At 34.9% G+C, this 26,146-nt stretch overlaps 1 protein-coding gene across 1 annotated transcript in view; it reads left to right on the plus strand.

Annotated features, from left to right (window-relative positions):
* CEP192 (centrosomal protein 192) overlaps nucleotides 1-26,146 on the plus strand; it is a 61,087-nt gene that overhangs the window by 5,394 nt on the left and 29,547 nt on the right. Inside the window, exons 5-21 of the mRNA XM_029284287.1 lie at nucleotides 3,125-3,174; nucleotides 5,262-5,391; nucleotides 5,617-5,750; nucleotides 8,793-8,942; nucleotides 9,089-9,227; nucleotides 10,141-10,199; nucleotides 12,674-12,890; nucleotides 13,541-13,672; nucleotides 14,465-14,529; nucleotides 14,626-14,823; nucleotides 15,238-15,361; nucleotides 17,699-17,787; nucleotides 18,101-18,746; nucleotides 20,065-20,263; nucleotides 21,951-22,065; nucleotides 22,761-22,943; nucleotides 24,623-25,409. Coding sequence (XP_029140120.1) covers nucleotides 3,125-3,174; nucleotides 5,262-5,391; nucleotides 5,617-5,750; nucleotides 8,793-8,942; nucleotides 9,089-9,227; nucleotides 10,141-10,199; nucleotides 12,674-12,890; nucleotides 13,541-13,672; nucleotides 14,465-14,529; nucleotides 14,626-14,823; nucleotides 15,238-15,361; nucleotides 17,699-17,787; nucleotides 18,101-18,746; nucleotides 20,065-20,263; nucleotides 21,951-22,065; nucleotides 22,761-22,943; nucleotides 24,623-25,409 — 3,417 coding nt within the window. The remainder of the gene's footprint in view (nucleotides 1-3,124; nucleotides 3,175-5,261; nucleotides 5,392-5,616; nucleotides 5,751-8,792; nucleotides 8,943-9,088; nucleotides 9,228-10,140; nucleotides 10,200-12,673; nucleotides 12,891-13,540; nucleotides 13,673-14,464; nucleotides 14,530-14,625; nucleotides 14,824-15,237; nucleotides 15,362-17,698; nucleotides 17,788-18,100; nucleotides 18,747-20,064; nucleotides 20,264-21,950; nucleotides 22,066-22,760; nucleotides 22,944-24,622; nucleotides 25,410-26,146) is intronic.

The raw sequence follows: 26,146 nt of genomic DNA on the forward strand, positions 1-26,146 counted from the left end.
TGATTATCCCCCCATGGTCACATGATTGCATTTTGGTCTCTTGCCAGTTGGCTCATATTTAAAGCCAGTTGTTGTGTCTTGCAGTCATGTGACTGCAATTTGCAATATTTTTTGCTGGTTTCCTGTGTTTTTTGCCATTTTCTGACAAAAAAAATACCCATTCGGAAGAATTGATTTGCTTATGACTCATTTTACCACTATAATAAAAATGGTGGTAAAAATGAGTCCAATCACAGATTGCTTTGACATACAGTTGCAATGACTTAGAGCCTAAATTCTGGGCTCCATTATGATTGTAAATTGAGGTGTACTTGTAATGGAAAGATACACACTTAGTAATAATAATAATGGAATTGTTTGTAGAAGAGCTTCAGAGAAGAATCTATTGGCAAATTTGAGACTACTAGGGAAGTCTGTGAAATCATTCTGAAATGTAACACGATGATAATGCAGCTTTATTGATTTGCACATAAACACATGGAAAACAGAAGACAAAAGTTGAAATGAATAGTACAATATTTCTCAATTTTGCTATCCTTCAGATATGGTGCTTCCCAGATTCTCAGCAGTGTCCATGCTAGCTAATGAATTTCAAAATAAAATCTATAAATCTTAAGGGAGCTCAGATGATGCTATAGGAAGTAAGGATAATAAATAAGAGCAGAATGGGAGTATAACCTATTACATCTTTTTTAGTTCTGAAATCTACCTCTTTCCCATAAGAGTCAATTTTGGTGCTGACCCCAGCACACAATAATACTTCTCTTTCATTTAAAAATAAGTGGTATGCCCTCATTTATTTATATTTTTAATCTCTCTAGATAAATTAAGCTATATGTTGATTTTTTTTAAAAAAAGGTATGACAATCTCTTATAGTATCTCCTGTATAATTAAAATGGATCTAAAAAATCCAAAAGTAACATTTGCGCAGTTGGCCTATTAAGTATATGGTAGGGAGATGACATTTAGCAATTGAAATAGCAGTTTTCTTCAATTTCCAGCCTTGATTAATTTTTGTTAACTAATCAGATTAATTTTTAATTGTTAGATTTTTTTTCTGAATATAATATTTGAATAACTGTTAATTATTGCTAAGCGCTAGATTAGTTGCTAACTCATGTCGAGTCACTTTCATGAGAGATGGGTAGCTGTATAAATGGGGTGAAATGATACTGTCTAATAATTTGAAGTATTGAGGAACTATAAATCCTTAAAAACCCTCGCTCCTAGTAATGAATAACATATAGAGGAGAAAACAAGGAAAATGTTCAAGCTAAAGCCTTTTTCCATAGTCTGAGATTAAGAAATTATTTCTAGCTTTTAAGTTATTATTAGAACATAGAATAATAGAGTTGGAAGCGACCTTGGAAGTTTTCTAGTCCAACCCCCTCTTCAAGCAGGAGACCCTATACCAGGGGTAGGCAACCTTGGCTCTTTTATGACTCGTGGACTTCAACTCCCAGAATTCCTGAGCCAGCCATGCTGGCTCAGGAATTCTGGGAGTTGAAGTCCACGAGTCATAAAAGAGCCAAGGTTGCCTACCCGTGCCCTATACCATTTCAGACAAATGGTTGTCCAGTCTCTTCTTGAAGCCTCCAGTAATGAAACACCCACAACTTCTGAAGGCAAGCAAGGTTGATTGCTCTATTTTTCTCCTTAGTTCTAGATTGCTTCTCTCCTTTATTAGTTTCCATCTATTGTTTCTTGTCTTGCCTTTTGGCGCTTTGGAAAATAGTTTGACCTCCCTTGTCTTTGTAGGAGCCCCTCAATTATTGGAAAACTGTTATTATATCACCCCTAGTCCCTCTTTTCATTGGACTAGATAGACCCAATTCCTATAACCATTCTTTATATGTTTTAGCCTCCAGCCCCTTAATCATTCTTGTTGCTTTTATCTGCATTCTTTTCAGAGTCTCAACATCTTTTTTATATTGTGACCAGAGCTAGATGCAGTATTTGAATTGTAGTTTTACCAAGGCTTTGTAAAGCAGTACTACTAATCCAATAATATATTCTACAATTTCAGAAGTGACTACCAGAGAGAAATAATTCACTTGGTATAGATAGGGCCTTTTTTCATTGTTGGTTACCTGTTCCCATACTTTGCAGTATTTCCAGAAACTTTATTTTCTGTGGGGTTTTTTTATCTTTTTAAAATTGACTTGTAGAAATATACTTATACAGGTAGTCCACGACTAACAACAGTTCATTTAGTGACCAGTCAAAGTTATAACGGCACTGAAAAAAGTGACATGACTATTTTTTACCTTGATGACCATTGTAGCATTCCCATGGTCACATGATTTACATTCGGATGCTTGACAACTGGTTCATATTTAAGACGGTTGCAGTATCCAGGGGTCATGTGATCATCTCTTGTGACCTGACAAGGAAAGTCAATGTGGAAGCCAGATTCACTTAACAACTGTGTTACTAATTTAACAGCTGCAGTGATTCACTTGACAACTGTGGCAAGAAAAGTCGTAAAATGGGCAAAACTCACTTAACAAACTTCTCACTTAGCAACATAAATTCTGGGCTCAATTTGGTTGTAAGTTGAGGTCTATCTGTAGTTTATTATCTTATTCTACATATTAATAGTAAATCTGTTCACTGACAGAATCTTCACATAATGAGAAGTGCAGTGAGCTCAAAAGAGAGTAATATGACATCTTTGGATAAAAAAGGCTAATAAGGGAGGAAGTTGAAAAGGAGGATGAACTTTTAAGAAATAAAACATTTTTTATCAAATGTTTTCAGGAACAATTCAACTGTAAACTACCCCAAAAATATATTTGTAACAATTAGATTTTAATTTTTGTGCATATTAATCAGTTTTATTTTGTTAACTGCCTGGATCATCTTGTAGGAGAGAAAGGGGAGACAGAATTATAAATTAATGAATGTAAAATCCATTAAAACATTTTTTTAAATAATTGATGATTCATTTATGTTATAAATTCTAATTAGATAATAACACTCATGTCTGATGTTTTTAGGAAGACTTGGTTATGTTATGTGCTTGCAATGCAAGAGAAACTTGTTTACTAAAATTATAAGTGATTGTCATTTATCATTTTTATGGATCTGTTTGTTAGATTCAAATGGTTCTTTCACTTTCAGATTTGACAACTAAAGAATATATTTCATTGGAAAAAGAAAATGAAAATCAGGTAACTTTTTCCTACAATCTGTAAAAGTACATATGTTACTATATATACCTGTGCATCCTATAATTTCATTTTCCATTTCTGAACAATTACAGTATTTAAACAAATATCTGTAAACAGCCTAAGGAATTTTTGCACTGTTCAGATTATTTGATGCTCCAGTTTGTACTTAATGAGATATCAAAAATGCTGTGTACTTTTTACATAAGAGTTATATGGTAACACACTAAACCAAAATTTTACATGTGAATGGAGTGCTTCATTTTTTAATCTGTAAGAATCCTTATGTTAGATCTTTCATTAATAGTTTAGGGGAAAGGCTATCAAAACAGGTCAACAATTTTTTATTTAGACAGATAGACAAAAGAAGATCTGGAAATGCTCATAATGTATAATCTGTACTAATATTTAGTTTTAAATGCAAATTTTTGCTAGATGATCATAAAATGTGACTAGTAAATCTATGTTTGCCTTGTGAATGAACCAAGATGGTAATATAGGTAATATATAGAATTTGTAAGAAGATACTTTGATACCATTATAGCCCTTTGAAATTACATAGAATTATTAAATGAAGCCAGGACATTCATATATTATTGATGGGACAAAAATGAGGCTTTTGTATCTTTCTTGGCATCCCAACAATCCTGATAAATGGTGCTGCTTGTTATTTCCCTGATATCCAATCAGGCATCAGGAGATGAGGAAATTATCCATCCAATAGCACAAAGACATATAAGAACCTATAGATTGATTACATATGCTCTATTTTAAAATACATTCAACCAGTCATCTATTTTTAACTGGGAAGTTATTCTTAGCTCTTGTTGGCTGGGTTTGTACATTATGCTCAGTTCAATCTCTTGACCATGGTTTGAGGAATGAAACACATAAAACTAGGAAATGGAGCACATCCTGACAAAACTTAAAGAATCATGAATTAATACAGGATTGAACCAAGCCATTATTTTGCTTGTCTTCTGTTATATATTTACTCTGTGATGATCCAAAACTATTTTATCCTACAATTTTATAGAACATTCCAAAAGTTGCTCTCCACTGTTTGTCTTCTATAACAATGCATTTGTGCAGTTAGCCCAGTGTTTCAATCTTTATTTTAATTAATCTGAGCATAGCTGGTGTTCACTAAATTGATAACTGGATAGTTACTAAACATAATCCCCAAATCTTACTTCTGTGTCCATGCTGCTTTATATTTAGATAGTCTGCATTTAATTGGCCATTTATTTAGTTATGAAATTTATTTGCCACCCATTTAATTATCTGTTGTATTTTGATAGTTCCCTTTGGATTCTTTATCAGCCTGAATAGGTGTTGCTAATACTCTACAATACTTTACTGTTTACCCCTGGTTCATTCATAAAACAGTTAAACAGAACTAGTCCTAGTTCAAACATTTGGAAGATCCCATTGTGTTGCTCATCTGTACTGTTTCTTTAATCAGTTGTTAATCTATAAAAGGACTGTTCTTTTATAATTTAGGATCTTTTGGTGGGAAGCTTTGTTGAATTTTTTGGGAAGTTCAGACATATAAAACACCTGTATAGTGCTGTGAAGCCCTCTGGGGGTTATATAAACCTAAGTGCTACTGCTACTGCTATAGAAAACATCTGTATTCCAGGGGTAGGCAACCTTGGCTCTTTTATGACTCATGGACTTCAACTCCCAGAATTCCTGAGTCATTATAGCTGACTCAGGAATTCTGGGAGTTGAAGTCCATGAGTCATAAAAGAGCCGAGGTTGCCTACCCCCTAAAGTGTACTTGTTAACACTTTAAAAATTCCAAATATTTGATAAATCAGGATTTCCATCTTAATTATTGAAACTCTGTAAACTTCATTCTTTTTCTTTAATATTTTTCACTAGTTTATGTGGTAAACAGTTAAGAGATTTTAATTTTCCTGGATCTACTTTTAGTCATTCATGTGGAACTTAAATGGAATAACTTTTATTATAAGCGCTTTGTAACCATCTTGTGCGTTTTTTCTTGGGATCTTCTGCTGATAGATTAATTTCTAAGAGTTCTGCAGATTATCAACCAAATAATTTATTAAAATTCATGTTTGCAGTTTGCTTCACTAGATCCTGATGAGAATGAGATAGCAAATGAAATAGACACAAGTGCTGTGGCTGGCTTTTCCAGATTTATAGAAAATGAGAAATTGCTGAGCTTTGAGAGCCTGGAAGAATGTTCTGCAGGTATGAGATAAAAAATTGAAATCTGGGGAATTTCTTCTACTGCTACTAATGGTGGTGTATCATGTCAGCAAACAGATCACTTCATATATTCTGGTGTTTTCATGCAGCTAAATTCTAATTTTTAAATCTATTAAAAATTCTACTAAAAGCAAACAATCTTCTGGAGATCAATGGTGACGAAGTGAAACATTTGTGTTAATAGCAAACCTTTCTTTTCCATATTAGATTATGATATTGGAAGTGAAGAGTTCTGTGATGACCAGTTGAAAGCATATTTTGAACAGCTTGTACTGCCAGAAATTGAAGATGCAGAAGAACACGGTGACTATATTAAAAGCATGGAATTACCTCCAGAACAGGTATCCTTAAATGAAAAAATCTGTCACTCTAATACTGAACATTTCATATTGACAGTTTCATCTTCTGAAATGATTCAATAAAGTAGGTTTCCTGTTGGTAGCCTAAATAAGAAGCTAAAATGAAGGTTTGCAAAAGAATATAAATCAGTTGCTGGAGGTATGGAAACATGTAAGCTAAGCATTCTGTTTATAAACATATCCGCATCTAGGCATGTGTACAGCCTAGAACAGTGATGGCGAATCTTTTAGAGACTGAGTGCCCAAAAACTGGCCTCGCCTCTGCTCCACACCCTGCCCTGCCCCTGCTCGGCCCTACCCTGCCTGCCCACAGGGCCACTCACCACCTCCAGGGCCCGCCACAGATCGCCCAGGCAGCCCAGCAGCGCCATGGCGGGCACGCCCTCTGCCCACGCCCTGCAGCATCAACTGTGCGCAGAGTCTTGTCTACGCCGCCTGGCTGCCATGTCCTTGGCTGCGCTGCTCCGCGTGGGCCACACTCGGGATGACTCTCCTCCAGGGAGACTGTTGGTGAGGGTCGCGGGCGGAGGCAAGGCTGAGACAATGGCATGTGTGCCCACAGAGAGGGCTCCGAGTGCCGCCTCTGGCACCCATGCCATAGGTTCGCCACCACTGGCCTAGAATTCTATACAGGTAGTCATTGACTTACAACAGCTCATTTAATGACTTCAAAATTACAATGGCACTGAAAAAACTGATCTATGACCATTTTTCACACCTATGACCTTTGTAGCATCCCCATGCTCATGTGATCCAAATTCATTAGCTTGGCAACTGACTCATATTTATGACGGATGTAGTGTTCCGGGATCATGTGATCCCCATTGTGACCTTTCCACAAGCAAAGTCAATGGGGAAGCCAGATGTCATGTGTCTGAGTAACAGACACTTAACAACCGTGTTACTAACTTATCAACGGCAGAGATTTACATAACAACTGTGGCAAGAAAGGTCGTAAAATGGAACAAAACTCGGTTAACAAAAGAAATTTTGGGTTCAGTTATGGTTGAAAGTTGAGGACTACCTGTATCATTTTTCCTGCAGAGGATGCTGGATAACCCAGCCCATGCCAATATATGGGGCCCCTTCACCTTGCACATAGGGAAACCAGAACATCCCTTGTTGAACAGGATAAACACAGTTTTCAAGAAAACCATGCTGTAGGGATCTTGGGATCTTGCCTGTATGATTTTATATATTAAAATATATAATACATTGAATTGCGTTGCGAAATGTTATTTTGATGCATCAGCTGTACTCATTAGAAAACAAGCAGATACATTTTGTATTAGTTGCAGTTTCCAGATAGTCTTTAAAGGCAGCACAGGTAGAGTGCATTGCAGCAATACAGTCTTGAAACAATGAAGGCCTGAGGAGCTATTGCCAGAGTTTCTGCTCAAAAAAAGGTTAATGGTACAGATTCTGAAAGTTGACCAAAGCTGCACTGCCTGCAGATTCTACCTGCTGATTTAGAGCCACAAATCAGAAGAATTCCCAAATTATGGATATATTTATTTGAGCAAGGAAACCTCTTGTCAAGTTCTTGGCTGTTCCATTGGAAGCAAGATTTTCCCACACATATTTTTACCAAGACTTAGTAAAAGAGGATAGGATGTGATTACAGAAATATCAGCAAATGTGTTGTGTTTCCTCTTGGAATTCAGTTTATCTTCCAGTTTCCTAGGGGGAAGACTTGTTTATGGCTTCTGATGATCTAATGAGGAGCTATCTCTTAAATAAAAATGGAGGAATTTTCAGCTATTACAGGGTGAATTCTACTCCAGCTCTAAATATACTATTAGACTATCAACTGCCTCATGGATGCTGGGCAAATAGCCACTTTTTCTTAGTATTCAACTTCAGTTTGCTTTGTCCCATCCAGTTCTTTACAGCATCTAGACACAGAGTAAAGATCTCGAAAGCATCTCCTGTTTGGCTCTGAGTGGATCGGTATAATAGTGATTGGTAACTCATCTTGAAGCAACAGATTACCTTCCCCAGCACCTTCATGTAGATGATAAATAATGTAATGTGGACGAGAAAACCAAGCTCTTCATATCACATATGAAATAGGTATTCATCCTATATCATTATTAATAGTCCCACAGAATTAGGAAAGAAAATATCCACTGTTCTGTAACCATTTCCTCCTTTCAAGAGCTCTGGAAAGATACTATAGTCAGTAACATTAAAAGTACCTGGGAGAGAGAACAGGATCCAGGTCCCTACAAAAGTCATTCACAACAAAACAAATAGAAACAGAATTTGTTTCTATTCCATATCTCAGTCTGAATTCGCAGTTGAAAAGGACCCAGACAGCTATCTTTATTTAGGAACTTTTGCAATTTAAGCCCCACAGCTTTTTCCAAAAAAAGAGGATTGGAGTTTGAGTGGAAGTTGTCTAATATGTCTTAGGAGCTGCCTTGGATGAGATGGGTGGCTATATAAATGATTAATAAATATCAATAAATTTTATTGCTCTTGCTGCTGCAGCATAGGATTTGGGAAGTATATCTGCTTGTACATTTATGTTTACACATACTTACATGCATGCAAATATTCAAGTACATTATGGGCACACATTTATTGGAATGGAGAGGATTAGTTATGCTGAAGAATTACAAAGTGAAGTAATGGACATTACATAATTTATTGCCTGTGTTTATATCTTTTTTTCTTTTTATTCTTTCAAGTATTACTCTAGAAAAAGTTTTTTTCTCTTTATTTTTTCTCTTTATTATGTTTTTAAATCCTTTGGGTCAAATAGAGCAATTTAGGTATAGTAATGAACATGGCTGGCTTCAGAGAGTACAGCTTGATATTTTAATTACAAAAAGTAATAATGTCTGGTTGTTTGTTTTAATTGAAATATTTTCTACACTGGCTTCAATTTATCTTTTATTAATGCAAAGTGGAGCTAAAATGGGAATATAACAAGCGTGATTAACATTAAGTAGATAATATCAGAGATTAAATTAGACATTTTGGTTAAAAATTTGAAAATTAAACCTTTAACTTCTTTAGGAAAAATTTCAGATTCCAACTGTTTATCAAGCAACAGTAAGAAATCATTATCCTACTGCAAATTATGAAGAATCATATGATGCTAAGGAAACACATTACAGCATACAAGAAGGACAGTTCAAGTTGCCCACAATTACAAGGCAAGAGGTATAGGATAATTAAACTTAGTTACATTTCTAGTGGAAATCAGTCTTAATATTGCTGGAACTTGTTAGTTATGAACTTCAAAAGATTGTAAATATATTTATTAACTGTGCATACATTGTAAGTTGTCTTTTATTTCCTTCCTATGGAAGAAAAATGAAAACTGTAAATCTAATCCTAAATCAGAGTACCATAAGAGTTCTGATAAACTTTCTGTGGGAACAGCAGCAAATCTTTCCGAAATCAAAAGCATAAAAACAGATTCTCAGCATATTTGTTCAGAGATAGAAGGTAAGCTAACTTTGTAGCTTTATTTTTATTAATGCTTCTTTTGAATGTGTGTTAATCTAATTACCTAAATAAACCTAAATAACAGACAGTGTAGTGTCTTTGCAAGCTTTAAACACCATTACATATAAAAATAAATTTGAGTAAGAAAAAACAATATATGTATGGAATTTAAAAAGAAAACCTAAAATGCTTTGAGGCCACAATATTGTTGGGATATTTTGCCTTCTAAATACTGGCTACTTTTAATTAAGCAAGGAATTTGAAATGATTATTTAAGCATTAACTGATAACTGATGGATCAAATAATAATAGGTAACAGAAAAGCAATACTCTAGCAATATAGTTCTATTCCCAAAAATAGCTTAAATTTATTTTAAAATATTGGCACATTGCAGCGTATGCTTCTAAAAACACAGGAGTGGTGAAGCCAAAGCTACAGCAGGGCGCATTATAGCCTTCTAGTTTAGAGCAACTCGACCCATAACAGGGACTACAGGCTTGTAAAAAGGGACTTTAGAAGCTGAGATAAAAAACTCAATATGTGCAAGCTAGATATCTATACATCAGAAACTTAGACAGATTTCGCTTCATAGATTGGAAAACGTACATGAAAAAATAATGTTTACCATAAAGAAAGAAATAACCATACATCACTGATATGTACATATTTGATATTTAGGCACAGATCTTTTCTGTGATTAATATATTAAAATTGGAAAGACAAGCAAATGAGCATATGATATCCTAAGCTCTAATTTAGCATTGTTTTAGTTATATGTCACGCTCTCTCAGCCCAACCCATTTCATAGGATTATTGTAGGGGAAAAAGGACGCAAAGGTATTAGACAAAAATGGAAATGGCAGGAGTGTGTGTGTGTGTGTGTATCTGAAAATTGTATTTATATAATTGCAGACTATCATGGCTATGACAGCGAAGATGGAATATTCAAGATTACTACAGATTGCAGAAATGTAAGTTTGGGATTTAAATCCTAAAATATCTGTTGTAATAGACTAATTTTTAAATCTTGTATAAAAAGATTTTGAGTGCCAATTAGATGCAGTTTTTTGATTTTGAAAAAAATACCTATCAATCTTCTTTTGACTGTTAGGGTGTTTGTTGTTTTGGTTTGCAAAAACTCATCTATTTTAAGTGCAAATTCAATACAAATTCTTGCTCTTATGATTTTAAAATTAATAGTTTGGGTCTCATTTTGTTACATAAGACTATACATTTTGCAATGTAAATCTTGTCCCCAAACATATCTACTTAATTGTCATATATATTACAGTTACGGCATTTGCACACAAGAAGGAAAAGGGAGAAATAGTTACATTTTGACTGCTTTTCTAACTTAAAAATGCCCCTAAAAAGACATAAACTTAAAAGTTTTAATCATAATAAAAATATTTTAAAAACCAAAATAAAATGAGATTCAGAACTAGAAAAATTAAAATTTTATTTAGTTTTCTGTGATAGGAGTCTAGTTATTTAACAAGCCACAAAGGAATCTAGTAAACCTACTGTGGAGATCATTTAACTGGATAAGTACTATCATTCTAAAGGTTGTCTCAAGCCTTGTAAGATATAAATCTCATTAGAATTGCTGAGAAAGCCAGCCCTCTTAAGAAAGAAGCATCTGGAAGAAGAATTCCTTAAGACAATCTACAGTGAAAAGACTTTGGAAATAGTAATTAATATATCCAATCAGTAAGCAGTTAATATCTCAAAGGCAATAAGTGCGCAATATTTTTATGATATGTGTCGTACTGGGCAGCATCACTGAAACTTTTGCAACATCTCCAAAAATAGTTCTGTATGAAATAACTTATAACCGGTCACTTAGTGACTGTGCAAAGTTATAGCAGATCCCCACAAAGCAACTATAGTTATAGCAACTATAGCGCCCCTGCAGTTATAGCAACTATAGTTATAGCAACAATAGCGCCCCTGCAGTCAACCCTTAAGACCAACTGCAGGGATATTGCAAGGGGCCTTCCACCTATCTCCTCTCATCCCCCTAGTGGTTCCCTGTGGGCCATGGGCCTGTTTCCCATTTCAGTAGGCTCCATATCATCCATTGCACACTTATCTTTCGAAGATCTCCAGAGCCTGGGTTAGGAAAGGAGGGTGGCCACTCCATTCTCAGGCCATGTGGTGCGATCCTGCAAGCAGCCGCCATTTTTTGGGACAGCTGCATTGAATTGTAACTGCTCCCAAAATGGCAGGCAATTCCCAGGAACAAAGAGGCCTGTTCTGCTTCCGTAACCCAAGCTTTGGAAAGCTCCACAGCAGTCCAGAGCTCTTTAGAGCTCGGATTAGCAAAGGAGGACAGGTCACTCTGTTACTAGACTGTGCGGTGTGATCCTGAACTCGGCCATTTTGGGAGCGGCTGCATTGAATTGTGGCTTCTCCAAAAATGGTAACTGTTTCCAGGATTGTACCATGTCACTCAGGAACAGAATGGTCTCCTCTCCTTCTCCAACCCAACCTCTGAAGATCTTTGAAAGGTAAGTGCACAATGGGTGATCAGAGTGAGGATAAGGGTGTAGGACCCTGTGGATTGGGAAGTAGGCCCAAGGCCTGTGTGGGGAGGGTCCAAGGGATAGAAAGTGGAGCGTGAGGTACCTCAGTGTGGGAGAATGCCTTGACAGACCCAAGATAGGGCTTGCAGTAGGCCTCCCAGGGCTTCCCATGAGATGCCCTATACTCAGCCTAATGACCCATGGGTTTGTTTAACAACTGCATCTGGAAGAGCAGGGATGGGGAATCGTAAGTGAAGCAGTGGGTGCTTCACTTAATGGCTGTCACGACTTCTGAACGAAATGGGTAGGTTTCATTACAGTGATTGGTGTGGACTACCTTTATATTGTAAAACTGAGTAAGAATCACCAGGGTATCATGCAGCATGCTGTAGTTTAATCAGAATATCTTCACATCTATTTTTTCAGTCAAGAGCAATAAAAAGCTGTTGTTCTGTATCACCTAAGCAAAAGGAGGATCTCACTTCACTATTTTAAGGGTAGTGTGATGACTCCATATTATCTATCTTGTTTGTATCACTAGCATGTAAAACTTGTTCATAGGTTTATTGTTTTTATTAATAACACTATATCTTTTTCCTGGTAGCTTGAGAGATTCAGTTTTGGTTGTTCTCTTGCTCCTTTATTTAGTGTGGATGGAATCTCTTTACAAATAAAAAGTATCCAACAAAGCAGAATTGTTTCTGGTGATCATGAATTTGAGCCAAAGAATCTGAACATTGATAAAGCACTGAAACATTAATAAAAGTCTTCTATATAAGGGTGTGGATATTTCTGTTTTGTTTTGGTGTTTAGATAATAATCTGGGAATATATATCAGTTAATTGATAATGAAAAGAATGACCATTTTAGAAACATAAAGCCACTTTTCCTTTTTATGTATTTTTGCTTTTTCATAAAAGAATGCCACAAATGAAATCAACTCTGAGCTAAAACTTGATTCACTCTACCTTAAGTGTATTGAGGATAATGCTGCTTCTGAGATCTGGAATACAGAACAACAAATCAAATTTCCCAACCAGTGTCAAATGGCTAATGAAAATCACATTTCTTTGGCTGATGTTTATTTGTCCCCCACTATTTGCAAAGAATCTGAACATGATCAACATACAACACAAGGTTAGTAAAATGCTAGGTCATTCAAAAATTCTGGCACCCATTCGCCTTGCCATGCCAACTAGAGTAGCTTAGACTTTCTTAGTTTTGGTTTGGCTGCTAATCTAAGAAATTGCTTGTAAGTGGCTGCTGCTGCTGCTTTGCGCTACGTGAACATGTAATTTAAATAAGTAATTTTAGATGATATATTTCATTTAGTGTAGATAAGTTTGTTAATAAGCTAATGAACAAAAATACAATTGAACAATAAATATAATCTTTGGTATTATAGTTTAGACAAAGTAATAGAATTTAGTTATATCAAGTCATGTTAGTTGCTTTCTTGATTTCTCTAGATTTTCTCCAGTAGATAGCAATAGCAATAACACTTGACTTTTATATATCGCCCCATAGTGCTTTACAGCACTCTCTGAATGGTTTAGAACAGCAGCGTAATGCCCCCCTCATTTTACCGACCTTGGAAAGATGGAAGGCTGACTTAACCTTGAGCCCATCATGATCAAACTCTTGGCTATGGGCAGAGTTAGGCCACAATACTGCATTATCAGGGCTCTTAATGCGAACTTTGCATATATTAATTTTAATATTCATATACATATGATATAAATTCTTTAACATGAAATTTTAAAGACAACATAAAATTCATTTTTCAGAAGACCAGTCATATAATGTTGTATACCAAAATGAAGAGGGTAAATGGGTGACTGATCTTGCATATTATACCTCATTTGATAAAGAACAAAAATCCAATGTTTCGGACATAAGTGGAGATTTTATAACTGGAGGTAAGCCTGGTTATACTTTTATTTCTTTTACAAGTAAATTTATAATTGTAAAATAGTAGATTTATAATTGTAAAACAGCATCCATTTGCTAGCTCACACGAAAAGTAATTTCTCAATATCAAGAATTACTGTGTTATTAGAAATAGTAATGAAAAGTATATAAATTATGCATGTAAAACTTGGTAATTTTTCTTTGAACTATTTTTTAAAAAGTTTTATTACTGGAAACAATGCACTGAGTTACTATATATAGTATCTTTGGCAGATAATATAATTCAGATGTCAGTTAAGATATAGTAGGCAAAAATATGCTTTCAGTGTAATTAAACTTAAAACAAACAATTAAAATCACAAAATTTCAAAGCTAAGCCTTAATAATATGACTTGGTATATTTGCTTCTAAAAATAAAGAATCAATTTTAAAATAACTTCTTCAACAGAGAAACCTGGTTCACATGCAGAGACTACTTTGCTTTAGATTTCCAAAATGCACACAATATTTGTTATGAGGGCAGTGATACATACAGATAGGATATTCCAAATGGCTTAAATATTTGGGTGTTATTCAATAGATATATTCTAGTATAAATGAATATATCTAGTCTAAATATTCTAATATAGAATATCTAGTATATTCTAGTAGAAATGAAAGAAAATAATACCTGTTCTTTTCACAAAGGTTATATAGGAAGTTATAAGAAATTAGAGTGTAGAGTGAGCTCTTAGGCTTCTGTTATAATTTACTTTTTTCCTCTCTCTCTCTCTTCTTCTTCCCACAACCCTTTCCAAAAGCTGAAGCAGTTGCTATGATTGCCCAAGATCAGGAAGCATTTGAAAAGGAACACAGGTTTATACAAGTAGGTAACATCAACATTAAATAGATACATTCTATAATATTTGTATTAAAAACCTAAAGAGAATTCTTGATATTTTTGTGTTTTATATAATTTTAGGAAGAGAAAATGGACCTGCAAAATATATCTGGATTAGAAGATACATCTTGGAAATTGGTCAATAACCACAATATATTAAGAGAGTCTCAGAATGACTTTAATAGAGATGCAAGTTATTTACGACTTTCTCTGGGAGAATTCTTTGGTCAGAGATCTGAAGCTCTTGGTTGCCTTGGTGGAAGTGGTGACGTGAAACGGGTACGTATATAGCTGCTTTTAAATGCAGGAGACACATTGTGTTTTTGCATTGTTCTCAGTTAAAATTAGTATAGTTTTTTTGGGCAGATTATTAAAAATAAAGAAGAGTCATTTGAAGGATCATGGATAAGACAGAATACTTAATTTATATACACAATTTGATTTCTGAAAACTTAATTTAAAATCCCCTGATAGTTCTGTATCTGCAAACTACTGCAGAGAAGATTGGACATTGATTTATAGAAACTACTGTTGTTTACACAGGATATAACATTCATTTGGGATACTTCCTTCAGTTGACTATTAGCAGACAAACCTTCAAGAGACATTTGATATTGATAGATTTAGTCCATACATTTCCCAGATATTGTTTAGCATCAATAAATGTATTGTTTGCATTGTGTCTTTTTATAGCCGTCTTTTGGTTATCATATCACTTCTCCAAAGAAGAGACGGCCGGTACCTTTGTTGAGGCAATCTGATATATGTACAACAAACTCTAGTGAACAGAATTTGAATATTTCTAGTAATTGTCAAGGTAATTTATACTTTAAATGTAATAATATTTATTGTATTTTTGGATGTACTGATTGTGTTTCACTTCTGAATAGCTGTTTATTTTCCAGTATTGGATATCTCCTTTCACCAACCCTGGAGGAAGAGCTTAGATTTCTTCTAATGTTACTTATTGTGTGGGACAGGGAATGGCATCTTTCTTCAGTTCTGGCCTTGTCTTTCTCTAGGGAACAGGAACATTCAGTAATTGGGGCAGTCGTCCTCATAGCCATACCAATTAGAGTAGCTAGCCCATTCTTAATTTTGCTTTATTTTTATTAATTTATTTTAGTGTTTAATAGGTTCTATGGCCAGCAAGCACATGGATAATAACTTATTGTCCATGGACACATTCCTCTGATAGCTGAAGTCAACCATTGATACTAGGTCCCAGTGGCCTAGGGTTATTTCTCCTTAGTGCTTCCCCTTCAGGGAAACATAATTAGTGCTGCACCTGCTGATTTACTAGGCACGTGCTGTTGGTTGTTCCTGGTGTGCAGTGAGCTCATCAGTGCTCCTTTGGGAAGCTGGATGGCCCAGACACTGGAATTAATGGAGGCTAGCAGTGCCAGCCACTCATCTCTCCTTTCTGATCCTTTAGAAAAAGAACAGTGAAAGGACACTAGGTACCAAATTTTTTCAGAAGCACTGTTCTATCTATTGTTGCATCTACAGTAATATTCCTAGATATGGTTATGGAATTTCTAACCAAGTTACAGAACCTCTTGAACAAACCTCTCTCAGCCATCCACACTAAGAAACTGTGAGAATTGGTTCACATAGTGATACAAAAGTGTGCAATTGTTTTCAGTTGCTTCTTCCCAGAAGAAGAAAACGAGTCTTGGCTATTTTGAGTTTATAGTAGACTTTCATTTAAAAGATAGTATATTTGTTAGATAACCTTGAATTGCTGCTAAACCTTTTCCAAGAAAATCATACTAATCTGACCTCAGGGAGACCATTTTTTTGGATTGTTCATTTTTAGTCCTGATTAGAGAAGTCTGACATTTATCAGCAAGTCTTTGCTCTCTCTGTAAGAGAATCAATATTACTTGCAGTTTGTAGACCCAGACTATGGCCATTTTGTGCACAGTATTATGTTCCTTCCCTAATCAGATGGTAGAGCTTCCAGTATGAATAGAGACTAATGAGGGAAATTCCTGAGACTCAATTATTGAATGAGTTGCTCCTCATGAAACTTACAATTCTTTTCAACTTTTTTGCATGTTCCTCTAGTATTAGAGATGGATTGGCTCCAAAACCATAATCCAGAAATTTTAATTGTACTATAAAAATGGTGCCTATCTCACAGGTTTATACCATATTCAGTATGTTTTCATAACAGATTATTCTGTTATTTCTCTCATTTCACAAAGGTGATAGTGACTATTGTTGTCACCTCAAATTTTGAGCAATACATTTGTAACCCTAGTAGGTTAATCTGTTAATCCACTCCTCAGTGGTCATACACCAAGAATCAGGCTCTCCTTTATCTGCTATAGGAAAACAGTACATAGGATATACATGTAGACTTATTTTTTATAGCACAAGCAAGGCATCCAGCCCCTTCAGGACCCTATTAATTGCAAGCAGTGCTGCAGATTTTTCTCACATATATTCCTTTCTTTTTCATATTTGTCATTCCAAAAATTGGGAAAGAGCTATCTTTTCTCACAGAAATTAGCATTGAAAATATCTAGGTCAGTAGTAACTGGCAAGAGATGCAGTGCCCTCTATGATATGCAGTAGAAAATGATACTTCATAGACTTCACAATAAGTCTACTGACTACTTACTACCAAATATGTATATATTTGCTTTATTTCTTATTAGGTGAAGGTTTTTTGTGTTGGGTGAAGCTAGATGATTAAAATCTGTCAACTGCAAAAGTCTTCAGTAAGAAAATTGATTCCACCAGATTTGAGGTCCATTCCTGTAGTGCACCGAGGGATTTCTTTTAACAACTGCAACTGAGAGAGCCAGGATTGTGGTCATTAAGCAAAGCGGTCATGTGGTGTCTCACTCAACAACCAAGATTTCGGGCTCAATAGTGGTTATAAGTGGAGGACTATTTGTAGTATAGGTTTTCATAGAGCATTCTCATAAACTAAATAATAGTTTATGAAGTTATGTTTGGAGAGTTTTCTACAATCACTATTTGCAAAGTTTGCTTTCAAATCTATATGAAAAGCTAGAGACCAGCTCTTGTTTCTTAAAATGCTGGGCTTCTTTTGTCACTGTTACTAGTTTAAATGATGTCCTAACCCTATATAAATTACCTGGGTTTTTGTCCGTCTTATCTGTTTTGCTCACTTCTTTAGGAGATGTAAAAGAAAGCATTAAAAAGGAAGTTACATTTGCTACTTCTGCTGTTGGTGAAACAAGTATGCAATACAGAGAGAATAGAACTGTAAGTATGCAAATAGATTCCAAAATCAAAGCAAAAATATTGATAAAAAAGGTTTGGTTTTATAAAAATACTAAAATAAGTCTGCCATTTGTTTCACAATACAATAGTTCATGTTGAGATTAGAATAAAAAACCTTCTCTGAGGGAAATTTGATGTGGTACAAGTAGCATCTATTGTGCATAATGTCCAGTTATAATTGGATCACCTTTTCTAGGCAAGTGGGTTGAGTAAGATTGTGATGAGTTTTCAGATCAGTTGAATTAAACGTTTAAATGTAATGTTAAACATTTGAGTCCCTTATTTTCCCATTCAGAATCAACTTAGAGACAGAGAACTTGAAAGAAAGCACCTTCGACTTGAGCCCTCTGTCCTGAGTATGAGCACAATTGCATCTGCGATTGCAAATGCTTCTGTTAGTGCCGAACCATCACAGCTAGCTGCTTTGATGATGGCACTTTCAAATAAAAACAAAGAAGGAATAAATCTTCCAGAAGGTGACAAGCTCACAGACTTCTCAGTTGTCAATCAGTTATTATCCAGCAATATAGAAAATAGTACATTTGATATAGAAAAGTATCTCAGGAGAGCTGAAGAAGCTGAAATTAAGAATGAACAGGAAAGCCTGATTAAACATGAAGGAACCACCATAGATGAGCACAAATTTTTGTCCACGCATGAACCCAAAACTTCTCTTTCGGGAGATTCATCTAAAAACAATTTCAGTACCAATCATGGAAAAGAGAAGCAGCATCTGGAAAATATATATGAGGAAGACTGTGTGAGAGGATTGCGCTGTAGCATTTCTTCTGAGCAGAAAACAGAAGTGGAATATGTACAAACATTATCGAATACAGCTGAATATTTTCCATCAAAAGAGCAGACTTCATTACAAAATTCAAAAGAGGAGCCACCTGAAAATGCTGGAGTATCTACAGAGACTGAATTGCCATCAATGCCAAGTAAGCTTTGATATTTTTTCCTCTAACCTGACTTAAATTCAAAAGGCAATTTTATGAGCAGCAAGGAAAATGCTTTTTTATAAGTCATGATTTGCCAGTTTGATTGAAATTGGGTAATAAAAAAATAACTAAAGAAATGGAAAAATGAATAGGTTTCTTTATTTAAGTAAAACAGCGAGCAGTGCCAGAGGTTTTCCATTATAGTTTCCTGGTTTATTTGGCATGAAATGTAAAATTGTGCATATAGAAAGCAATAAAATATTAAGGTGCAAACCTATCTCTGGTTCATAAGAAGTAATAAAGGAAGTAAATGTAGCAGAAAGTTTGTTGTTCTAGATTAATTTTTGGACTTACTTTGGAAAATAGGCATACATGATAAATATGTGTAGTACTTATTTGAGGATCATACAAGCTAAGTCATGTAATTTGTTTACTTTTTGTTTAGCATAAAATTTCAATCAAGTACTTATGGTTTTGAAATCATGGTTTGTGGCTTGGTTTTACACATAAAAATAATGATCACAACTAGCTTAACAATCTATTAAAACAAACCATGTCATAGTATAGTCATGTAAACCCAGCCCCAAATGCAGTGCTTTGGATCTTAAGATCAGTTAAATAAATATATTACTGTAATATATCTTTCTTCCTGTACTTCCCCCACATAGCCAATCTAAAAGGTATGGGGAAGTCACATTCTGGAAAACATGAGATAAAAAAGGGGAACTTGACAGAAGTTCCTAACATTTCTAATTTATTTATTTTTTTATAAGTGTCCTTCAGTCCTAATTATTACAAATTGATGCATTAACTTTGTATTTTTGCATATTTGCTTTTTTTTAAAACTAAGTTATGCTTTAGAAATAATCTGAAAAGTTTTTTTTAATTATCAAAATTAGTTGACTTGAAATATTAAATAATTGGATTTTTATTCACTAAAAATGGTGTGTGTGTTTTTACATTCAAGCCTATTCAGAGTTTTACTTAAGAATGAGATATAAGACAGTACTCTATTAATATAGAGTACTATAAAGAAATGCATTAACATTGAAATAACAGAAAGCTATGCCACACTAATGTACAGCTAAATGCATAATTTATTTGCTAGGGAAAGTTACTGGAAAAATTAGTTATGCCTTAGATTTAATTATTGTGTTCAGTGAAAATTTTTCTACTATTGTACCCATTCCGATTGCCCAGTTTTCAATCATTCTTAATATTGATAATTATTTTTATGAAATGGTGCATTTGTGTAAGTGAAAAAAAATCAACCACAAATAATTGAGCAAGTTCTTAACCCTTTTTCCCCTTTATCCAGCCAATTCTGAATTGGAAGAAAGAGCTAACACAAGCACCCTGCCCTTCGATTTAAAGGTTATTCCAAAATTGGTTCCTCCTATTCCTAACAATGAAAAAGCTACGAATAAAGAGAATAGTACATGCTATAATGAAAAACATGTGACTTTTGAAAACATACATGTTGATAATCAGACTATTGTGGGTAAGTTAAAAATCTTGTACCTGAATTTCTGCAGGTCTGAGGGCAGTTTAATTTCTTTTTTCAGAGGACAGTAACCTGCTATGATAGTGGTGTGATTCCTCCACTTCATTTTACTCATCTCTACTGAATACTACTGTTTTTCAGAGTCTTCTCTCTTTCTTATTCTGCCTTTATAGTTTAACGTTATGTATAGTATTAGCTATACATAAATTATTTGATTTTGTTGTTCCTTAATTTGTTGCTTGTTTAGAAAGACCCTAATTAAAACAAAAACAAAAATAACAGTGAGAAAGCCATACCATTTCTCCTCTTTCTAGAGTGGAACTACCTATTAAGAAGAACCTTTCAATATCATATAATGTCTTCATAACTATAGCTTAATTTAAAAGTTGCTTATACTAAATTAGAATATTTAGTCAGCCAGAAATGCTGCGCAGATTTTTTTTAAAAACACAATTTTATTAAATTTAAACATGAATAAAAAATAAATAACCAAAGAAAGAAAAAACATCAATAAAAAGCATGGTAAAAGTACAAAGAAAAAAGGGAAAAGATAAAGAAAAAAGGAAAAGAATGGCTTCTGACTTTCTTTGGTACAGATATGGATTTAAAAAAAATACATCCAGTTCTTATTTAAAACTAACAATAGTTACATTTCTTACATAATCCCATATAATTCTAATCAACAAATCCCAAAATAAAAATTCATTTCTCTGTTTCTTTCAAAAAATCCAAAAGTAGCTTCCAAGTAGAACCAGTTAGGAGTTTTCCTAGCAACAACTGAATAAGTAATAACTATTTTAATTACTAGATCATTAATATTATGAGTTCTGTAGAAGATTCACTAATCCACCTGCCATCTTCTGTTTATATTTGTATAATGCTATTAGGAATAAGAAATTTTAGTTGAAGAATGCAACTTTTCATGGGGAAGTATTACAGTTTCTGTACTGAAGGGTTGTTGTAAAGATAAATGCTACCTTTTATGAACAAATGGACTTGTGGCTATCCTTTATAATGATAGTTATATTAATTTATAATATATATAATTTAGAATAATACTATGCATTGCCTATCTTTATCAACATCCTTTTTCCTCTCAAATAGAAAAATAGATGATCGTGTTTTCTCCTATATATCAATAAGACAGGTAACAGAAGTAAATGTTTTACCAACTAATACCTGTGGTATTTCTGTATCAGCTGGCTTTCTTCTGGATCTTATAACTTCTATGAACCTCTCTTAGAATTAGATGCATAGTGGGTTGTATATTGTCGTTTGGGAATTTCTTTTTATATAAGTTCACATATCTTACATGTTTCTATTATTATGCTTCGAGTACTGTATTATAAATGTTTGGTGGACAGTGGAAAGCAATCTGTCTATTTTATTTATTCAGTTTATAAGCTGCCCCATTTATTCAAGCTTATAATCGACTACATTTGATTTTTACTAAAAGTTTTGGATTATGAACTATAGTCATGATGGAGCTTTAATTGACAATTCAGCAAATTATGGTTTATAAAATTGCCCTTCCCTCTCCGTTTGGTGCACTGCAAATTCCTGTCTGATCTGAAAGGCAGAAGATACATTAGTACATTCTGGAAGAAAATCAAACACTTAGGGAACTGGCAATACTATTTAGATATCACTAAAAAGAATCCAAAATATTTTTCCTAATGTTCAGATGAAGCTGTTGCAAGAATTGATCCAAAGCTTATGACTTCAACACCTGGTGTAGAAATTTCAGATGAACAGTATAGCTTTCGACCTTCAACTTCCCCATTGACTCATTCATCTCCAAGTGAATCTTCAGAAGCTACTTTTACAGGGTAAGAGATCTATGTGTAAATGTCTAAGAGATAGGCTATGCTTATGTACGAGAGACAGGTTGCTATGATGCTTTATCCTGTAGTATTGCTTCCATGTCCTCTATTACCAATTTGATGTCTCAGGCAAAGGTGGTCCCCTTCTTTTTTTAAAACCAGGGATCATAGGATTTAACCTTGGGTTTCCACAAAGAAAATATTGCATTCAATCACTAAAATGTCCTTCAGTTGAATTTATTCATCTAATTAACAGGAAATGTTATTTTTGTTTGTTATGGCAACAGTCCCCAAACCTTTAAAGCTTGGTGGCCCAGCTGGAGGAGAGAGGGGAACCAAGACACGTGAGCGGCGGGCTGGTGTGCACATGTGTGCAGCTGGACTTATGCGAGTGGCAGGCCAGCATGCATGCACAGCTCAACTTGCGTGCACGTGGGCCAGCCCACCATTTGTGCAAATCGAGTTGTGTGCAAGCTGGCCCACCACTTGCGCAGCCCAGTTCCAAATAAGCCCAGGGGTTGGGGACCCCTGTGTTAGGGGATGTCAATTTTTACCTTTGTTTCCTTTATTAAAAATCTTTAAAGAGAAACTTTTCAGAAAGTTATTGAAGATATGTAAATTGACATTAGACTTTGCAGTTTCCCTAGTTGTATAAATCATAGATATGTAGGTATTTTTCTTCAAGAGTCTGCTTTGTTTCTTAGGTCTGTCTTTCCTTCTACATCACCCAACTTTAAGGAATCAACTTGCAATGACAATACATTGCCACGATCAGTATACTCTGATCCTAGCTTAGAACATTTGACTTTTGTTTCTGCCACTGAAAACACCTGTAAAAGTCTACCTCTATCTAGTCCACCAAGATACAAAGTAAGTACTTTGTTAAATGCTAATGATTATCTATATACAGATTTTAAAGTTATACTTATCTGTCAGATTATACTTCATGGAATTGCAATAGAATAAAATGTTAGACAACACTGTAGTTTTATGTAGCATTTCTTAAGCTCTGATTTCTGCCATAAAGGTTAATTATTTCTGTTTTAACTATGAACAGACTTCCACAGTTCAGAAGTTTTCAAATCTCAGATTTACAGTGTATTGAAACTGGTATCAATTGAAGATATTGCATCTAAAATTTAATATCCATTTCATCTCACAAAACCAACAGATAGTCCTTGTTTAACAATGGTAATTAGAACCCTAATTTCCACTGCTAAGCAATATAGTTGTGACAATCCTAGCAGTCCCATTTGCCTTCATTAAGCCAGGACCTTAGTTCAGGGGTCCCCAACCTCTGATCCGTGGACCAGCACCGGTCCGCAGCTTGCCAGAAACTGGGCTGCACAAACAAATGAAGTCCTATCTGCAGGATGCAGGCAGCACACAACCACATCCTCTCTGATCCGTGGAAAAACCTCTCTCCACGGTACCGGTCCCTGGTGCCCAAAAGGTTGTTTGTTTCCAATAACCAAAGCCAGTAGTGAAGCTGGCAGGAAGGCCCAGGCACAATAAGCCTTTTTTCTGGTGGTTCACAAGCAGGCTAGAGCACTGTGGAGTGCAGGTTGGGGTGGGTCCACATGCACACTGCAGTTCAAAAAGATCATGTTATATTTGACAAAGATTTTTTTATGCCAGTAAATATATAACAAAAAGTACTACAGGTAGTCCTTCTTAATGGCCAGTTGCTTAACTACTGCTTAGAGTTATGATGGCCTCAGAAAGGGTTTTTACAGTATGTAAAGCATTTCTGACTATCAAAAAATGTCATAGATGCACCCCATCACATGATCATGATCTGGGTTCTTGGTGACCTATTCAGGCTTATGACTAGTTACAAAGCATCCCACAATCACATGCCAATTTGCAAACTTCTCTGCCAGCTTCCCCAGAAAGTCTGAGGAGGGTAGCTGACTGGGAAGGTTGCAAGCTGCTGCCACCTGTTGAGAAGACTTCTTTTTGTTGCTGGGGGCTGTCTGAAAGAGCTCCCTGCTGTTCCATGCCTGTTTAGATCTCAATAGCCAAAATCCAAGTAGAAATGGAGCTCAATATCTCCTCATCTCCATGAGCTTTCCATGAGGCAGGGAGAGAAGGACCACAAGCTCTGTGTATGCCTGGACGTTACCTGCTAAAATTTAAGCAGGCACGGAACTCAAAATCTCTCCCCTCCCAAAATCTCTTCAGAGCTCTCAGTTCTCAAAGGGTTTCCTACCTGTCCTGTTGTTCCATTTGCTTAACTACCCAAGAAATCACTTAACAATTGCAACCGGAAATGCCAGGATTGTGGTCATGGAGCGAATCAGACACCTGGGCATCTCGCTTAATGACCACTTCACTCAGTGTCTGAGATTCCAGTCCCAATTGTGGTTATAAATTGGGGACTATCTATATAAAAATATTGTTGTTATTAGCTATTTTTAAAAACAGACTTATTGATGATTTCAACTTATATGTCCTCAATAAAATATTTTATTGTATATAATAAAATATGTACCTAGCCTGAACACATACTGTAAATCCTAATCAGAATTTTAATGTTTTCTATTTAGAGTAATCGTACCAGTGAGTTGAGTACCACAATAGTTTGGAATAGTCCAAGTTCATTAATGGAGACTGAAACAGGAAAAAACATTGCTTTGCAAAGTAATAAATCTCTATCATTAAACAAAAATGCAAGAGCTAAGAGTCTAGTTATAAATGAAAATGTAGATCATAACAGTCAATGTGATAAGAAAAAATCAACTGGAGAACTTCGAACAACAAGCAAAGATCAATCCACGGAGAACTGTAAAAAAACTAAAGAACTGGATCAGGTTGATACGCCTGCAATACAGCAGTACTGCACAAGTACCATACATGGACCAGGCTTACAGTCTCCCAAAAAACTTTCTGCTTATAATGATTTAGGCAACTGTATTTCATTAAATCAAAATAGAGAACATTTCAAATCCCAGAGTGCAGCTTCAAAGCTTTCATCAGTGTCTTCTGGACTTCCCACACTATTTACAGGATGTTCTCTTAAATCAACTCCATTTGCCCAGCAATATTTGGGAAGCTTGCCATCTCACACAAATGTTGCTTTGCCTCGGTACTGCCAACCAGTTCTTAGTGTTCCAGCAGGTCTGATTTATTCTACAATTCCTGTTGGTCACATTCAAAGCTCAGTAACTACTGGAATCGCAGTAGGTTCAGGCATTGGGTCTGGAATGACAGGAACAACTCAACATTGCAACCTTACATCCAGCCAAAATATCTTTAGTGGTACCTTGCATACCGGGCAAGTACCTGATGCTGGGGGACTCAGGCAGAGGGAAGAATCAATGCCATTTGGGTTTGGTAAGTCAATTAATTTGATTTCAGTATAGTGAATCATAATCATGTAAACTGGATTTAGCTATATTTCTTTTTTTTTTTTTTTTACCTCATTCTTTAATTCCTTTGGTTTACTATTCTATTCCTGTGCTTTATATAGTGTTGATTAGCTTGAAGAAGAATAGTATAATTAGAGTAGATGTATATTTATCTCTGCAGCAGGTCACAATGTGATTCTTTCCCATACCAAAATCATCTTGTCAATTGGGAATAACTCTATGGACCTTTTAGCTTTCTTTAGCAATGTGAAGTGTGCTGTACTGCAATGATTCCACAGTAATAATGTAATAATTTTCTCAAAATGTACCAAATTTGTGTGTGCCAGTTGATCTGGTTGTGGAGTAAACTCACACACAATTTACCTGATGAAACTCAAAGTGTCTTATTCTAAAAAATCTTTTCAAATAGTTCTAACATAGCCCTTTTATTTTGCTATACTTGGTTAAATCATCTAAAAGCAGGTAACCATAAAATGATAGGAAGAAAGCTCTTTCCCTGTCACCTATACTATAGTTTTGTAATATGTGAACATTTTTTTCTAAATTATTTCTAAGTAATACTTTATAGAATGAAAATCTTGGAAGTTGTGCTTTATTTGTTTTTACAAATAGAGTATATCATAATATCTGATATTAAATGTTGTATTAAATCAAATTGGCAAATCACAGCTATGGATTTTAAAATTATATGAACTTTTTAAA

The sequence above is a fragment of the Protobothrops mucrosquamatus genome, unplaced genomic scaffold, assembly GCF_001527695.2.
Source record: "Protobothrops mucrosquamatus isolate PMUCROS unplaced genomic scaffold, P.Mucros_1.0 scaffold491, whole genome shotgun sequence".
Taxonomy (NCBI): domain Eukaryota; kingdom Metazoa; phylum Chordata; class Lepidosauria; order Squamata; family Viperidae; genus Protobothrops; species Protobothrops mucrosquamatus.